Source organism: Perognathus longimembris, chromosome 9 (assembly GCF_023159225.1).
Source record: "Perognathus longimembris pacificus isolate PPM17 chromosome 9, ASM2315922v1, whole genome shotgun sequence".
Classification (NCBI taxonomy): Eukaryota; Metazoa; Chordata; class Mammalia; order Rodentia; family Heteromyidae; genus Perognathus; species Perognathus longimembris.
The window spans coordinates 60,487,373-60,505,777 of record NC_063169.1 but is presented as its reverse complement, the minus strand read 5'-3'; the positions used below and the strand labels follow the sequence as shown (position 1 = coordinate 60,505,777).

Sequence of the window (18,405 nt, the reverse complement as noted above, 5' to 3'; positions counted from 1 at the left end):
TGGCAGTGTGCTAGCCTTGAGCACAAAGATGCTCAGGGACAGTGCCCAGGCCATGTGTTCAAGCCCAGGAACTGGCAAAAAAAAAAAAAAATAGGAATATTGCTAGCATTGGACTGGTAAAAAACAGAAAGGAGGAAGGAAGGAAGGGAGGGAGGGAGGAAGGGAGGGAGGGAGGGAGGGAGGGAGGGAGGGAGGGAGGAGGGAGGAGGAAGGGAAGGAAGGAAGGAAGGAAGGAAGGAAGGAAGGAAGGAAGGAAGGAAAGGAAGGAAGGAAGGAAGGAAGGGAGGGAGAATGAATATGAAGTATACTTATGAAATTGTTTTGTGTGCTGGTCCTAGGGCTTGAACTTAGGCCTAGGTGCTGTTCTCTAGCATTTTTGCTTAGTGCTCTACCACTTGAGCCAAAGCTCCACTTCTGGCTTGTGTGTGTGTTGGGGGGGGGGGGGTAGTTGAAGATAAAAGTCTCAAGGCTTTTGCTACCCAGGCTGGGTTCAAACCAAGATTCACAGATCTTGATCTCCTTTCAGCTAAGATTACAAGAGTGAGTCACCTGCATCCAGTTTGTTAGTATTTTAAAGACTTTAAGGTATGAGACTAAATTTCTTCTAAGGACAAGAGCTATTTTTTTTTCCTCCTTATGGAGTTTTACTACTAGCTAAAAATCCAGGCTACATACCTATTTTCTTGTACTTTCAAGATCTGCTAGCAATTTTTTTAAACGCTTTAAACTCTGAGGACTTCAAACACTAACTTCCTGAGGAAAAACTAACACCTTAACAAAAAATAAAGAATGTTTTAAGACAACTTTTCTTTTTTAATTGGCCTAATATTTTACCAACAGATAAAACTTTCCATCATTTAATATTTTTTTGCCTCTGTAGAAGAAGCATTATTGGTCATCTCCTGGTTACTTTTTCTTCCCTTTCTTTTTTTTCTGCGCGTCGGGACCTGGGGCCTTCCTCTCTGTAGCCTTCCTTTCTGATTCCACTCGAACCGCGGCCTCCTGAGCAGCCAGCACTTCTAGCCGTAGGCGCTCAGCCTCCATCAGCTTGTTTCTGTACTCTTCCCGGATGTCCAAAATTTTCTCCCTTGCTTCATCTAAGGTGTCCTATTCTCAAAACAAAACATCAGGTAGATCAGTTCTGCTAATAGCAGTATATTGTTCCAGAAAAAAAAATAGTAATACTATTCCTTTATCCTTACACAAGATATTCTTAAGAATCTTCATTAGATTATTCAAGATAAAATGAGGTGATATATATAAGTATACAAAACAATAGGCAGTGTGAGGCTTAAGTAAAGAATGAATGGTAAGTAAAGGCAGTGTAGGGGAACAATAAAAGAAAGATAAAGTACTGAACTGGTAGAGCTACCTGCTTTCAGTGAGTTCAGACATAATCTGTCTCTCACAGACTAACTGTGCTCAATGTATTTCTGAGCTCTCTTATTCTCTTCTACCCCTGACATATACTGGAGATGTCTTCAGAGAACTTCCAAATAGTAGTTCCTAATTCACTCGCTTTCTTCACCATTGTCAACTTAACTTTCACTCTTATCACTTCCAAAACTGTATTTATCAAGGACACCAATACACAGCTAATCCAAGATCATTTCTTGGTCCTATTCCTCAGTCATACTCTCTTCATCTAGGTCAGCTGAATTCATTTCACTTTTTGGACATCATTGCCCACTGTTCACTAGCTGTGTCTTTTCCATCACCTCTGCTAATTTTCCTTTACTCTTCCATCTCTCAATATGGAACTGGTCACATTGTTATTTACAGTTTGGAAACGGATATAACCAGAGAATGAGGATTAGTGAAGTGATGCTCTCCTAAAGAGAACATTCTAGAAATGCTGGCTGTTCCTTCATCTTGAATTGTTCAGTCATTTTCCATATTGTTGGCAATTGGCACGAGATGTTGAAGCAACCGGGCATTGGAATCAGACTTCCCATAGCTTTTGGTGATAGAAAAATACTGCATCTATCCTCACAAAACTGGATTCTCTACATCAATTGTACAAATAGAAGATGAGAGAAATTACATGTGGGAGAAGGCCAAGAGAAGGAGAGAAGGAGATGGAGGAAGGAGAAGAAGGAGATGGAGAGAAAGAAGGAAGAAAGGAGGGAGGGAAGGAGGGAGGGAAGGAGGGGAGAGAAAGGTGGCTTCAGTTCAAACTAGGGCACATCACACTATTTTCTCAACTCAAAGCTGTGATAGTTAATATTTTTTTTCTCCTTCTCACTGTCATCTATTTTATTAGCCTGCCTATCAAACACACAAAAGAATAGCAGCCATGAAATTTCCTTTTGTCTTGACATTGAAGTTGTTTCTTATGTGACCATTTCCATGCTCATTTATTCATTCATTCATTCACTGACTCACTTAGTAAACACACTTTAGAGAAGGAGACACATTTAACAGGATTTGGAGACACAACTGCGAAGCCCAAATAAAGGGCCTGTTCACATGGTCTAGATTCTAGTGGACCCGAACTAAAAATGAATTCATTATGTATGAATACACAACACATGCATCTTACCTTCATGTGGAACAAATAAAAGAGTAATAAAAGAGGACACATATAGGATGTTTCCACAGAGAAATTCAGTCAGGCATGGTCATGTGGTGCTGAGAAGCTGGTTATGGGAAGGGACCGAGGGAAGCTTTCTCCACCGGTGAGATGGTTTATGAGCTGAGGATGTAAAATCTTTGGTTGCCTGGGGGAAGAATATTCTAGGGAAATGTTCTAGTGAGGAGGAGCATAGTGATTCGGCATTCCATTTCCACTGCAATTATAACACCCACTTTGTGTTCGTCCCCAAACTCCTAGTGTTGACTAGGATGTTTGTATTTGACTACAAACATGATAGCAACATATTCTTATCCAACAGGAGCCAGTGTGTTTATTTGTTATGAGCTGACTGACATGTCTCCGGCAGCCCATGTATGTACTTGTTATGGAGACAGTTTGTTCATTTGTTATGAGCTGACAGACATGTCTACGGTAGCCCGTGTATGTACTTGTAAACTCACCCGCATTTCACCATACATGTCCACAACTTCATTTTTCAGCTTACACCGTTCTTCTTGATCAATATCTCTCACACTAAGCATTCTGGTCCTGTATTGCCGAAACTGATGAACTTCTTCAGCTTTCTGCATCGCTTGCTGATGGCTCAGTTCATCTGTTTGCATCATAATATCATCTCTTGTTCTCCTGGGTATAAAATCATCAAAAGCAATACATGAACCATTTGAGAACTTTGGGATATATGTTACTTTAGGATTCAAAAATAATTTTAAATTATGTCAACAGTGTTGTGGTCTGAATCAAATAAAAAAAAACAGGGATAGAAAAATATAGTATTAAGCCAGGTGCTGAATGCTCACACCTGTAATTCTAGCTACTCAAAAGGCTGAAATCTGGGATCATGGATCATAGTTAGCTCAGGCAGGAAAGTCCATGAGACCCTTATCTCCAATTTACCACCAGAAAACCAGCAGTGGTTCTGTGGCTCAAAGTGGTAGAGGGATAACTTTTAGCAAAAGAGCTCAGAGACAGCACCCAGGCCCTGAGTTGAAGCCCCATGACCAACAAAAAATAAAGGAAGAAAAATATGTGATTACTAAATGGGCTGTGCTCGATCGCTGATATATTAGGAGAGTATTTTGGAAAACATAAATGCAGCAAAAATGAACACAGTCATTATATTTGATGTACATATGTAAAAATTGAACTATGTGACTGGGGGTAGGAATGGGAGGGGGAAAATTTGGGGTTAACAATAGAAGGGTGACATTGATCAAAATGCATTGTACTTATAACTGACATGGAATTGTAACCTGTTCATATAGCTACTTAATAATAATGTTTTTAAAAAGAAAGTATCAGTAAATTTGGAAGTAAATTGACGAAGTCATTACGGAATATTTTGCCTGTTTTGTTTCTGAGTTTATTTATTTAAATCGTTTTGGCAGTGTTTTCAAACATATAAGTATGCATGTTTTATCTGTATGAATCATTTTACCTAGTTCTTAATAAAATTCAATCTAAGTAAAAGAAAAGACAGCGGATATGATGGAAACTGTATCTCACTTTCTCTTAATCAAACTTCAAATTAAAGGTTGACAAAAACCATGTAAGTGCTTTTATGATTGATTTAATAAGCCCATTTGCCTAATTCAAAATGTAACAATCATGTTTCTAAAACTTCAGTCACACTGATGATTGTATAAGCATTTCACTTGAAATTCGGAGTTGCTTGCAACTTCCCCTTGGCAATATATGTTCTGTGAACACAGTTGCTTGCATCAGTCATGTTTTTGAAAACTCACCGTATGTATTGATTTAAGTCCACACGTTCTAGAGCTTTTCGAATTACTTGTGGAGACGTTTCCAAAATTGTGGGGGATCTTGAGCGAGACCCAGCTGAAAAACAAAGACCTAGATTTTCAAAATTTCACCTTGCCTTACCATGCCATTTCACTAGGTACTGTCCAGAGAACAACTCTCTCCTCACCTGAGGCAGATGTGCCAATTTTAACTTAGAATTTTAAGACAACCTTTGGGGCAGAATAGATGAGTGGTTAGCCAGTATGCTGTCAGAGGTTTCTTTAAATGCCTTGAGATGGTAAAGCTTCCACTTTTTATTGTGGTATCTCTACGTAGTTTAGGGCATAAATTCAACATTCCGGCAGGGTACAAAGCTGTTGCAACTGTCAGTGCTTTGGGTCATATACTGAGCCAAGGACAAATAGATTGACTCTCTAGGTTTGCTGGAGGGCACCCACAACCTTGTATATGGGTGTGGACTTCCAAATACACAAGAAGATTTGGAGCTAATCAAAACCCACTGTGGTTATTTTGTTATTCAGACAGCCCTAATCAACGTTTTGGTAATCTCAGAAAGTTGTGATACTGGCCACTGCCTATGGTGTACCACAAAGTCCAGTTGCTTTCAACACTGCTGATGGGTGAAACTTCCTCATGGAGCATTGGAGCACTGGTGGAGGGCTGATGTCCCTCTAGGCTAGCTACAGACATTGAGAGTAATGAAGGAACTCAGCATTGCTATGCTGGGAATCCCTGCCTTTCCTACGAGGAGGGATTGAGTGATGAATTGTCTCCAAAGTGGTCTACATGACAAACGGACTTGATAAATGTATCCTGTACTGCTTGTGTGAGCCCACTGTACCCACAGGAGCACTTAGAGAAAAAGATGGGTATGGGGGGAAGTCAGGGGAGAGAAAAAAAAGAACGGTGAGCAAGACAGAGACCAACATACAAAAAGAGAGACAGATAGGCAGGCAGGGAGGGTTCTGGCTTTCAAAGGAGGTAGGATACACTAGAAATTGAAAAAAGGAGAGAGTCTTCCCTCTAAAGCTAAGACACAAACACAGACACAGTGGCTTACACCTGCAATAGAAGCACTCAAAAACCTGAGACAGGATTGTGAATCCAACCAGCCTCTGCTACACCAAGAGAGATTGTCTCAACAAACCAACTATAGCTACAGTATACAAATTTGTGTCAACTCAGTTTATTAAGCTTATGGTTATATTAACCACAAGAGAAAGCTAATACAATTAGGCTTATTCTTGTTTTAATATTTTCATTGAGTTGTATACCTTCAGTTCACTTGAATATTTTAGGATGTTTTAAATGAATGTTTTTCAGTTTTTCATTTGGGGGTAAGGCGGGGGGGAAATGATGAGTTTTTACTCAGTCATTTGGAGGTAACTCTACCAACTATTTAATCTTGTATCTACTGGTATGGTGTAGTAGACTCTATCCATTTTGAAAATTTATAAAGTCATGATGCCTTTTTAAGTTCTAAACGCTCTTAGAAATATGTGCATAAGACTATTATTATATGACATAGAGCCCCCCTACAACCCAGGAGCCCCGTTTTCGGGCATCTACCCAAAAGATTACAAGCAAGAACACACTAAAGCCAACAGCACAGCAATGTTCATCGCAGCACAATTTGTCATTGCTAAAATATGGAACCAACCCAGATGCCCCTCAGTAGATGAGTGGATCATGAAAATGTGGTACATATACACAATGGATTTCTATGTCTCTATCAGAAAGAATGACGCACAGCCAATTCGAAAGGAAATGGAAGGACTTGGAAAAAATTACTCTAAGTGAGCCAGACCGAAAAAACATGGACTCTATGATTTCCCTCCTAGGGAACAATTAGTATGGGCTTAGGCTAGTCATAGCAGAAGATCACAACAGCCCAATAGCTATGCCCTAATGAACACATAAGATGATGCTAAGTGAAATGAACTCCATGTTATGGGAACAAGTGTTATATCATTGTTGTAATTGTTTTCAACAGGCCATGTGAAACCGTAGCTTTAATTTTTGTTTCTCTTGTATTACCTTCCTGTGTTTGTACCCCGCTATCACTGTATCTCATCTGAGTACCCTGTATACTGTATACACTTACATTAGAACCAGGGAAGGGAAAGAGAGTATCAAAATCGAGAGACAAAGGATAAAAAGACAAATGACTCCAAAAGCAATACTTACAAAACCATTTGGTGTAAACAACTGAACAACTCATGGGGGAAAAGAGAATGGGGGGAGGGGAAATGAGGAAGGAGGTAACAAGTTGAACAAGAAATGTACTCACTACCTTACATATGAAACTGTATCCTCTCTGTACTTCACTTTGACAATAAAGGGGGGAAAAAGAAGACATCCAATGGTTTAAAAAAATAGTATTATATACTTGTGAACAAACCAAGTAGTCATATAATTCCTGGCTCTAGTCCATGAATAAAATATAAATTCAATCATGTTTTTCATTTTATAGCATGAAACAAAGCAATCCTAAAATATTGGCATTTTGATAACAAAGATATTCAAGAAAGCAGTGAATAAATACTTTTCTTTTAAATCATGATTACTAAGAGATCATATTTCTAAAATTTCTTTTTTATATTTTTATTGTAAAGATGATGTACAGAGGGCTTTCAGTTACATAAGTAGAGAAATGAGTATAATTCTTGTCAAAAATTGTTATCCCTCTCTCATTTTCTCCTGCTATCTCTCTTCCACTCTAAACTTCCTTAAGAATACATCTACTAATTCTACTCTTAGTATTTCAAACTTGGATCATTTCTTTTACAAATTAATTCTGTTGGATTTGATTTAGAAGAAAATATTTTCTTATCAATTAGATGTGTGGAGTATGTTACTGATGATTTATTATTTTAAGTATTTGTAGATACAAAGACGTTATACCAAGAGAAGAACATGCCTGTTAATTTTCTCTTTGTGTTCATTTTCTTTTTTTGGGGGGGTGGTCCTTTTATCTTTAGGTTCAGTACTAAGGATCTTAGTTCAGTACTTAGTATCTCTTGAGTATCAACTCTGCAAAGTAAAATAAAATCCTATGCACCTCCACTATAGGTCGTTCTACTTTATGAACACTAGCATAGCATATCCTTGCTATGATATATAAACGAATCTCATTGATGAGGTCAACACTTTGGACTCTGCTCATGCTCTTCTTTGCCTGTTATGTTTGCCCCATCATCACTGCTCAGGGATTTTGTCAAATCCTTCATGCCTTTGGATGTCTGCCACTTCTTCATCAGCAAATTCCCTGATTGTGTTGGTGTTATATCTTTGTAGTCTTTGAAGTCTATACTCTGCGCACTCTTTACGTCTTTAGTGATAATTGATGGCGTTTCTCCTACAACATGACACATGTCATGAAAATGCTTGCTGAAAATGCTTACTGAAAATGCTTGCACTTGGCTAAATCCCACATGTAAAAGAATGGCATGGGGCTTGCTTGCTGGAGCACTGGTTTGGAGGAGATGACTGAAAAGTTTTGCAACTTTGAATCTGAGTACTAGCAAAACAACCATCGGTGTCTCCGATGATGACGTGGGCAGCACGAACAGGCAGAATGGAAGCTTTCTCAGGATCTTAAAAGGCCACATACAATCAGAGGCTTTCAAGGGCAGAGAAAATATAAATGCAAATGAGGTGAGCCCTGGAGCAAGTACTACCAGCTCTGAAGTGCAGGGCATTTTTTAAGGCTAGGTGGGGTACTTTTCTTTGGGAAGGGAGTCCTGCATGTAGGCACTTAATCAAAATTGGCTTAAAATATATCTGATTAAACTAGGAACATTATGGCCTTCAAGATCTCTGGCTCCTTGTATTTCTCAGAAGAATTTGTTAAATTCATTTATTCTTAAAGATGCAAAATAGATTCATCTTCCATTTCCAGGCTTTGTTTTCTTTTCTTCTTGGGCTTGCTAATTTCCATTCTCTTCCTGTGTGTCCCCACTCCTGGGATGGAAGGGCGTTCTCCTTTTCCTTTGGTAAATCTACATGTGATCTGTCCAGCACGCCTTTCATTGTATTCCCTTTCAATTTTGCTTCCCCTCCATGAGCCAAAAGCTTGTGACATGCCTGTGTTTTAAATGTAATAAAGTACTGGTCTCTACTACACATGCCCAGACTTTTAAATTTTTATTATTTTTCAAATAGTTACTTTGTAAGGGCCAGTTTGGACCCTGATATTCCTATTTTTTCTTCCCACACAGTTGGGGTAACTGGTGTGTGAGCTTCTGTTTCCAGCTTTTCGTTTGTTGAGCTGAGAGTCTCTGGAACTTCTGCACAGGCTGGCATTGGCCATGATTCTCCTGGTTTCTACTCTCTGGGTAGCTAGGATGACAGCACTGAGTCACCGCTCCTGGCTCAGTGTTGCTTTTGAACTCCATATGATGTTTCTGGTCTTTGGGATGTCAGAATGGTGAGGAAGGTTGAAATCATGATGGAGAATTCTGTGAAGAAGATTCACCCAGCAGAAAAGAGAGGGAGGTGGACATTTGCTTGCTATGAAACGCCCCTCTCTGGGAGGAGGGAACTGGTTAAATGAAAATGTAATTTCAGGTGACACGATTTGACTAGATTATTGCTATATATTTCCTGTTTTGGATAGTATGATTTTATAAAAATAGAGTAATAGTCTGTTAGCTGAAAAAGCAGCGGAAATGCCTAAAGTGTGTTGTGGCCTTTTTTTCTTTTTTTTTTTTTCTTCACAAAAACTTGTTTAACCTTCATGGATGTGAGAAATGTTTTCCACTGCATCAATACATGGAATGTTGCTTGCTTCAGATGTGTAGAACTGGCAAGATTTACTAGCATGACTGCGACTTGATTTTTACTAAGGTAGCTTGGTTTGTCCAGGGAAAAGATAATATATAATATGTATATCATGTAAAATGTCATACATATTATATTGCTATATAGGGCTATTTATGAAATCTTAAGGCTGGGATACTTTTCTTAACAAGAATTATTTTCACTGTTTTAGATCCATCAACCATGAAGGAAAACCTGTAAATCTATTACAACTTCCACATTAGGCAAATGTCAGTTCCCTATTTATTAATTGCAGATAATAATATTCATTATATTCTATTTTAGATAAAAGGCAGACATAAAAAGAACATAGGAAACCATTGAAATAATAGGGGAATACCTAGTAGTCAAAATTTTGTCCTTTAAAAATATTCCTGAAATTGATACATGCTTATGAGCAGGACTGATCAAGAGAAAAGAGAAGGAACACAGTTTATTCCAACAGTTTACGAATCATTTATAAGACACAGTTTACTACACCTGACCCAAGAAGAAATTCACTCCTACACAGTCAGATATTTGGAGAGCATATTCCTTTATGGAGGAAATGGCAGGAAGGGGAAGGAGGAAAGCTTTAGCAGTAACTGTTCTATGTCTCTTTCTGATGGGCTCCTGTATACATATATGTATATGCAAAAATCAGTCAGGCTGTACAATTGAAGTTTGTGCCTTGGCTGCATATGTGTGTTTTAACAGGGCAAGCCTTCTCTGAGTCCTGTTCTCAGTTAGGACTTCTCATTAATCTGCCGATTCCAGTTTTAACAAAGATTCTCACTAAGCTAAAATCTCTCCCTACACGATACCCAGGAGTTCCTCCTCTCTCACCTCTGGTAGCCAAATTCCTTGATACCTAAGCAAATTCCTAGGAGTAATTTCCCAGTTAACTCTTCACCTGTCTTTGGGTAAAATCACTAGTTTCCTGCATGCAAGATGAATTCTATATCCCTTATTTCAGTAGTACTAGATGATCTTCCTTGTTTTAACTAACATCCATAACAAAGGGTATTTTTTTTCAAATTTTTATTATCAAACTGATGTACAGAGAGGTTACAGTTTCATACGTTAGGCAGTGGATACAGTTCTTGTACTATTTGTTACCTTGTCCCTCATACCCCTCTCCCTCCTCCCCCTTTCCCTTTCCCCCCATGAGGTGTTCAGTTCACTTACACCAAACAGTTTTGCAAGTATTGCTTTTGTAGTTGTTTGTCTTTTTTTACCCTGTGTCTCTCGATTTTGGTATTCCCTTTCAATTTCCTAGTTCTAATACCAGTATACACAGTTTCCAATATACTCAGATAAGATTACAGAGAGAGTGAAGGTACAACCACAGGATGGTGATACAAGAACAACATCAATAATAGAAGCTACAGATACACATGGGACGTTGAAAGTAGTTAAAACTGTGATATATTAATTGTTTCCATAACATGGAGTTCATTTCACTTAGCATCATCTTATGTGTTCATAAGGGTATAGCTATTGGGCTCTTGTGATGCTCTGCTATGACTTGCCTAAACCTGTACTAATTATTCCCAATAAGGGAGACCATAGAGTCCATGTTTCTTTGGGTCTAGCTCACTTCACTTAGTATAATTTTTTCCAAGTCCTTCCATTTCCTTACAAATGGGGCAATGTCATTCTTTCTGATAGAGGCATAAAATTCCATTGTGTATATGTACCACATTTTCCTGATCCATTCGTCTACTGAGGGGCATCTGGGTTGGTTCCAGATTCTAGCTATGACAAATTGTGCTGCAATGAACATTGTTGTGCTGGTGGCATTACTGTGATTTTGTGGTCTTTTGGATAGATACCCAAAAGTGGGGCTGCTGGGTCATAGGGGAGTTCTATATTTAGCCTTCTGAGGAATCTCCATACTGCTTGCCAGAGTGGCTGAACCAGTTTACATTCCCACCAACAATGAAGTAGGGTCCCCTTTTGGTTACATCCCCTCCAACAATTGTTATTGTTAGTTTTCTTGATATATGACATTCTTCCTGGGGTGAGATGGAATCTCAATGTTGTTTTGATTTGCATTTCTTTTATGGCCAGTGATGTAGAGCACTTTTTCATATGTCTCTTGGCCATTCTCATTTCCTCATCAGAGAAGTCTCTTTGTAAGTCTTTAGCCCACCTGATGAGGGGGCTATTGGTTCTTTGCAGTTTTGTTTTGGAAGAAGGTAATTTTTTTAGTTCCGCATATATTTTAGAGATAAGGCCTTTGTCTGCTGAATGGCCGGTAAAGATCTTCTCCCAGTCTGTGGGCTTTCTGTTTATCTTGCGAGCTACATCCTTTGCCGTGCAGAAGCTCTGCAGTTTGATGCAGTCCCATTTGTCCAAGCTTTCAACAAAGGGTATTTAAAACAGCAAGGATATATCTCAAAGATCAAGTACTGATTTTTATTCACCTTCACTTTAACATAACATAGATTCTAATGATTACAGGAATAGCAGCAGTATTTCAAATAATAGTATTTCAAATCCTGGCATTGTCCTTTTCTAAATGTATGACATAGGAAAAGTAAAGTAAAATGGAAATATTCATATCTGCCTCATAGCTATGGCAGGTGCCAAGTAAGGTCATAAAATATTAGAGAAAGCCTGGAACCAGTGGCTCATGCTTGTAATCTTAGCTACTCAGGAAGCTGAGATCTGAGGATTGTGGTCCTCATGAGGTTCCCCATGAGTCTCGAATCTCCGATTAACCACTCAAAAGCCAGAAGTGGGGCTGTGGCTCAAAGTGGTAGAGCACCAGCCTTGAGCAAAAGAGCTCAGGGACAGCATCCAAACCCTGAGTTCAAGCCCTAAAACAAACAACAAATATTAGAGAGTGCCTAGCCTGGGATAAGAGACTGAGGGTGATATATACTATTTGTAATATTCTATGGAAAGTAGGAGACTCTAACATGTTCAGAGTAATCATTGAATTACATCCCTCAAGATGGACACATGAGAGGGATGATTTGGGATGTTACTTCCTCTCTCCTCCATGGAATCTCAGGTAGTAGAAGTTGGAGGTAGTCACGTGATTGTGGGAATGATTCGTAAAGGCCCAGTCAGCGTGCTGTCTTCATCTCTTGGCTTGTTGTGAACTTAGAAGGATTACTTGGTGGCTAAATATTTTGAGCATTTTTTTCATATATATGTATTAGCTATTTGTACTTCTGAGAACTGTCTGATTCAATTCATTCATTTATTAATGGGGATATTGTGGTATTTGACTTTTGGAGCTCTTTACAAAGTCAGCATATTAATCTTTAATGTGCTGAATATCTGGCAAATATTTGCTTCACTCTGGTACTTGTTTCCTTTGCTGTGCAAAAGCTTCTTAATTGGATGCAATCTGTTTATCTTTTCTTTTTTTTCTTGTTTTGCTATTTCCTGAACAATTACAGTTCTGGTCAGAAAGCTATTGCCCATGCTTATATCCTGTTTTCTTTCAGTAGATTCAAAATTTCAGACCTTACATTAAGATCGTTACCAATGAAATATCAATTTTTAAAATTTTTTAATTAAAAAATTATCTTTGTGTAGTTGCACAAAGGAGTTACCATTTAACAAAACAGTTTATGAATACAATGCATCTTGATGGGAGTCACCTCTTTCAACATTCTCACCCATCCCCCCACTCACTCCTCCCCTTACTATTCTTAACTTTGTAGGACTCCTGTCTGCATTTTCCCCCTCGTCTCCTAAAAATCCATTGATTTTTGGTATAGAGTGAGAGCTAAGGATCAAGTTTCAGTGTTTTGTATATGCTCTGTAGGGTAATTGGAAGTTGTTTATTTAGGTGTTTTGTTGATTTCATGTGAATTTGAAATTTTTTCCAATTTCTATAACGAATTCCATTAAACTTTTGATGAGGATTACAAAATTCGTCAATTCGTTCTGGTAATGTAGTAACTTTCATATTATTAGTGCCATAAATTTGGGTGTTGTTTCCAGTTTCCAGTGTCTTCTGTTTCTTTCTTCAGTGTTTTATAGTTTTTACAACAAAAGTCTTATACTTTGGATAGGCTTATTTTTTTAAACTATTGAGAATAGAGAATTGGTTGTTCTAAGCTTGTTCTTTGTTGGTATAGAGAAAAAGTACTGATTTTTTTGTATGTTGATTTTATATTCTGCTACTTTGCTAAAACTATAAGTGAACATACTGAGTGGTATGGAAGTAGTTACAAATGTATTAACTGAAACACGGTGAATTCAAGAGAGAACTCAAGTAGTGTAATTCCTTAACAAGGCAAAGCCAAAGCCCAACAAAATACGCACCAGAAATGGGTACTTGCAAAAGGAAGGGTGGGGGCTAGGGGAGAAAGGTAGACTAATGAAAAGGAGAAAGAGGGGAGAATGCAGTCAAGAATCCAATGCATAAACCACAAAACTAAGAAACATAAGGGAAAGCGCGGTTAGGGAGGGGTGGTTGAGAATGCTGAAAGGGATGGTGATCAAGACGCACTGTACTCATAAACCACTTTGTTAAATAGCAACTCCTTTGCATAACTACTTAAAGATCAAAATCAAAATAAAAGACTACCTAGAGATTCTACCTCACTCCAGACAAACTATCAAGGAAACAAACAACTGCTGGAAAGGATTTGGAGGATGAGGGAGGCCAGAAAAAGCACCCTATATATATGGTGGTGTTGTAAATGACTCCATCCATGCATTTCCACATGGAAATCAGTATGGAAGTTCCTCAACTAATTAAAATAGAATTGTCTTATGAGCCTTTAAACTGTACCTGGGCATATATCCAAAGGAATCAAAGTCAGCATACAACAGAAATAAGTGCAACCCTAGTGCTAATACCCAAACTAGTAAATTATCTTAGGTCCCCAACCACAGATGAATGGACAAAGAAATTATATGATCAGGCATAAATTGAGTTCTATTTGATGTCTAACAAAGAGAGAAATTTGGTATATATACAAAAGGGGATATTATTTAGTCATAAAAAAGAATATAATTTTGTCATCTGGAGGAAAATGGATAGAACTGGAGAAGATCAAGCTAAGCGAATTAAACCACACTCAGAAGGACAAATATCCTGTCTTTTCTCATATTTAGAATCTCAACAGAAAACAACAAAATGGAAAGACATGAAGGTAAATGGGTAACTTTGTGAAAGAGACCCATGAGACTAGGAAAGGGGACCATGGAGGGTGATGGGAGTAGAAACATTGTGTACATGTACAAAGAGAATATCATACCAGGCACTTACACAAATAACACAGAAAAATATTCCCATGATGCGTTCTGGGATTTGAAAATAATTATAACATACCTTACATATAATATATATTATATTATATAATATATGAAGTATATATATATATGATCTGGCATATATTATATATGTATATGTGAGTATATTGTACCTCTACATATTACATGTATACATAAGATATACATACATGTATACTATGTGTATGTACATTATATATGTAATATTATATTATATACTAATATGCAACATATTACATTATAATATAATAAACACTATAGAATACATATTATGTGTAATACACTTTCCATGTAATATGTATCATATATAGTATATTTAAGAGATATATCATATACTAGTTATATAATATGTTACATATGCATATATAAAATATAATATAGTATATAATATAGGATAGAGTCTTTTACTGCCATCTGGGAATTAACGTGTTTCCTCATCTCTGGACAGGTGCACGGGGATCCCCGCCGGGGAGGCCGGGGCTGGGTGGGAGGCACTGACCTTCTTCCGAGTGCTTTGTGGGGCCCTCGGTCGCAGAGGCATCCTCGGGGGCGTCGGAGGATTTCTTGATGAATTTGTTGAGGTAACGCAAGCGGGCCTGCGAAGCCTGGGGGACACACATTCGCACCCCGTGAGCTGGGGCGCACACCACGGGCCAGCCCCGCCACCGCAGGGGTGCAGCGCGCAAACGGCGGGAGGGGGCACGGGCGGCCTGGGCAGTTGACCCCTGGAAATCCGCTCTGATTCTAAGCCCTTGGCAGTTCCGACGGCTTATCGTTAGAAACGGATGAAGCCACAACGACCTTACAGCACACTACCTGCCAGCCAGGGGCTCCTCAACCCTGTCCTGTGTTCCTGAGTAGGGGCGGGAAATGCTAACCCAAGGAAGTTTCATCATGGCAAAGATTCTTCCAGAAAATACAAGGAAACCCAGAGGCAGGGTGTGGCCCACAGCCGCCGGGCAGCACATGCTTCTTCTCCATCCCTGTGCGGTACTGAGTCCATTTGCAAGTGATCTTAACTCAAGTTTTCCAGGGATGATGTGAAAGAAGGCGGGAATTCCTAGCTGGGACCTGTCATTGGCTCTGCTAGGCTTTGCTTTGGTGAGACCCCTGGTGTTTTGCAATGTGTCCAAATGGGACCTTAACATTTAGGAGATCAATGTCAGAGAAAAAATTCTAGGTACCATTGGTAGAAGGGGGATGGGGGAGGGGGAGAAACAATGGTTTTGCCAACCAGACCTTTCCTTACACCATACCTAATTAAAAACAAAACCTGTCAAGTGACCTTGATTGCTCTTCCTGGCTCCGTAGTCTCCCAGGCTTGTTTCATGGCCCTGATTTCATCTGCTCTCTCTGTATCTTTTCTCACATCAAAGTATTCCGATTCGCTGTGTTCAGAGACAAGCCTCAAAATCCAGTAGGGTTTGTTTGGATCTTCTTGTTGAGAGTGAACAGTGGCTGCCTGCAAAAATATAAAAGCTTTTCAGATGAATGCTATTCCCCTTTGAAAAGGGCTTAGGTTTTATCTTCTAATTCATAGTTTCACTATCAGATATTCACGCAAGAGAAATGAAAATTTCACTCACAAAAGATTTGTGCAGGTATATTCACTGTGGTCATTTTTACTGGGGCCGGGGGGGGGGGGGGGGGAGGGATGCCAATCCTGGGGTTTGAACTCAGAGTCTGGGTGCTGTTCCTGACCTTTTTTCGTTCAAGGCTTGTGTTCTACTGTATGAGCCACAGATCTACTGCAGCTTTTTGGTAGCTAGTTGGAGACAAAAGTCTCAAGGGCTTTCTTGCCTGGGCTGGCTTCAAACCACTGTCCTCGGATCTCAGCCTCCTGAGTAGCTAGGATCACAGATGTGAGCCAGCAGTGCCCCGCCTCACTGCAGTCTTAATCATAACCACAGCCTAAATGACTATCAACTGATGAATGGACAAATTCATGAACTGGGCACTACTAACATTAAACAATACTAAACTACTCTTATGTACTACTGTGTGAAAGAATCTCACAGCAAACATTTTTTTGGGCCAATTACAAGTTGAACAGAAGAGTCCATCCTGTATGTTTCTTTTGTATGAAGTTTCAAGACACACAAATCAAATCTAGGATATCTAGAAAGAGATCAGTATAGGTGAGGAGAAGAAGGGGCATGCTTGGCTATAGTGAATTTGTAGAAATGACCTTGTCCAACAAAGCACACATCATTTACACAGTAAAGATTTGTGCACCTCATCTTTAAAATTGTACACAATAATGTCTATGTTACATTTATATCCACTCAGGAAAACTCTTCATAATACTGAGAGCTAGATAGCCAATCCCTGCCAAGCTAGGAGGAAAACTAGGGCTTGACAGTTTCTATTTAGGAGAGGTTCACTAATAGTGATCAAGTGAAGGGAAGGGCTTTATGTCTTCACATTGCTTTGCTACCATTTTCTCTTCTCCTCCTGGAGTTCTCATTATGTGTATTACTATGGGCGACGGTGTCACAAAAGTCTCCGAAGGTTGAAGGTTGATGGCTTTCACTTCATTCTTCATCCTCAGACTGAATCATCTTAATCAGACTCTCTCCCTTTTCAAATGAACTAGCTTTGAATCAGTCTTCATCGTATCTTAGTTCTTTTGAAGTAAGTCAGATAATAACAATGATATGGCTACTTAGCACTTTATATGAAGTTGAGATTATGTCAAGTGTCCATGACAAACAATGTACCCGGGGAAATGTTGCTGCCACTTTTCATATATAACTAGTTTCTGGGTACCAAAACAATGATTTTCACAGTACTCCCCTAGTGTGCCAATGAGAATGAGACCTCACCCCATGGAAATTCTTCTCTTTCTTATTTGGTGGCTTGCTAAGTGAATTTCCTTCCAAGTTTTCTGGGACCCTGTTTTGATGTGGAGACAGGAGCGCTGTCAGGATTCTAGGGAGACCCTATCTATAGATAGGTTGTGTTTGCTGTTTTCACTGTGTTTCCCAAGGCCAATTCCAGGTAGAGATTTATATTTTTCACACACAAGGACAGAGGTTTCCATTCCTTGCATCTGGGACATCCATATAATGTTTTCTCTGTTGATTTTCCTTAACTTTCAATTTTACTAGTGATACTGACATCTGGCATACACTTCCTTCTTGCTTCTTTCTTAACCCTCCCCTACCCCATCCACTTTGGATAAGTCTACCCTTGCTTGTTCCTTCACTTGTCCCCCTCTTCCTTTCTTTTGATCTGATCCTGGGAAATACCTTGCACCCTTTTTGCTTATACCAGGGGAGCATTTTCATCCGTTGGCTAGTCTTCTCTCTTTTGAATCCAGACCTTTAAAAGCTGCCAAGTACCTGAAATGTACCAGTTCATGTCAACATACTTCTTCATTCCCACCTCCATTACAGTACTTCCAGTTTGGCATAAGCAAAGCAATGGTTATAACTGTGAAAAGACTTTTGTCCTCATCGATATTTTGTTGGAATGTAGTATTTTAAAACATAACCGGAATCTGCACATCAATTGACCTGTTTTGCACTCTTCACCTTGGCCACTCGTGGATGCTCTTTCTTAGCCTCCATCACTGAAATGTGACTTGCCCTGAGGGAGCCTGGTATCATGGCCTTTGTGCTAGTCTTGTAGAGCTGACTCCATCTTGATTCGGGAAACATGGTAGGAAATGTTGGGGAGAGTAGATTAGGTCAACCTGACCCCAAAATTCTGCTTCTGTAAATGGCTTGCTTAACTTGTTTGTTGCTTTCTCTACCCCCTGTGTCAACTTCCTACATCTGTGCCATGCTTGCTTTGTTGCGTGATTTACCACCTGAGTCAACCTCCTATATCTGTGAACTTATTGTGTGCTCTACCCCCTGCGTCAAGCCCCTACATCTGTGCTATGCTTTTACCTTGATAAACCCCAATTTGAGGATTGCTAGGGGTCACAGTGGCAGCTCCTGAGTCTGTGCTGTGTCCCTGGCTGGTCAGACCATTTT

General features: G+C 39.3%; 1 protein-coding gene across 1 annotated transcript in view; it reads right to left on the bottom strand.

Annotated features, from left to right (window-relative positions):
* Positions 1 to 811: 811 nt before the first annotated feature.
* The window catches only part of Adgb (androglobin), a 94,514-nt gene continuing 76,920 nt past the window's right edge, over positions 812 to 18,405 (bottom strand). The window contains exons 31-36 of the mRNA XM_048354251.1: positions 15,708 to 15,884; positions 14,922 to 15,027; positions 7,506 to 7,625; positions 4,339 to 4,432; positions 3,037 to 3,220; positions 812 to 1,107 (exon numbers count right to left, since the gene is read on the bottom strand). Of these exons, the coding sequence (XP_048210208.1) occupies positions 907 to 1,107; positions 3,037 to 3,220; positions 4,339 to 4,432; positions 7,506 to 7,625; positions 14,922 to 15,027; positions 15,708 to 15,884 (882 nt within the window). The 3' untranslated portion in view covers positions 812 to 906. The remainder of the gene's footprint in view (positions 1,108 to 3,036; positions 3,221 to 4,338; positions 4,433 to 7,505; positions 7,626 to 14,921; positions 15,028 to 15,707; positions 15,885 to 18,405) is intronic.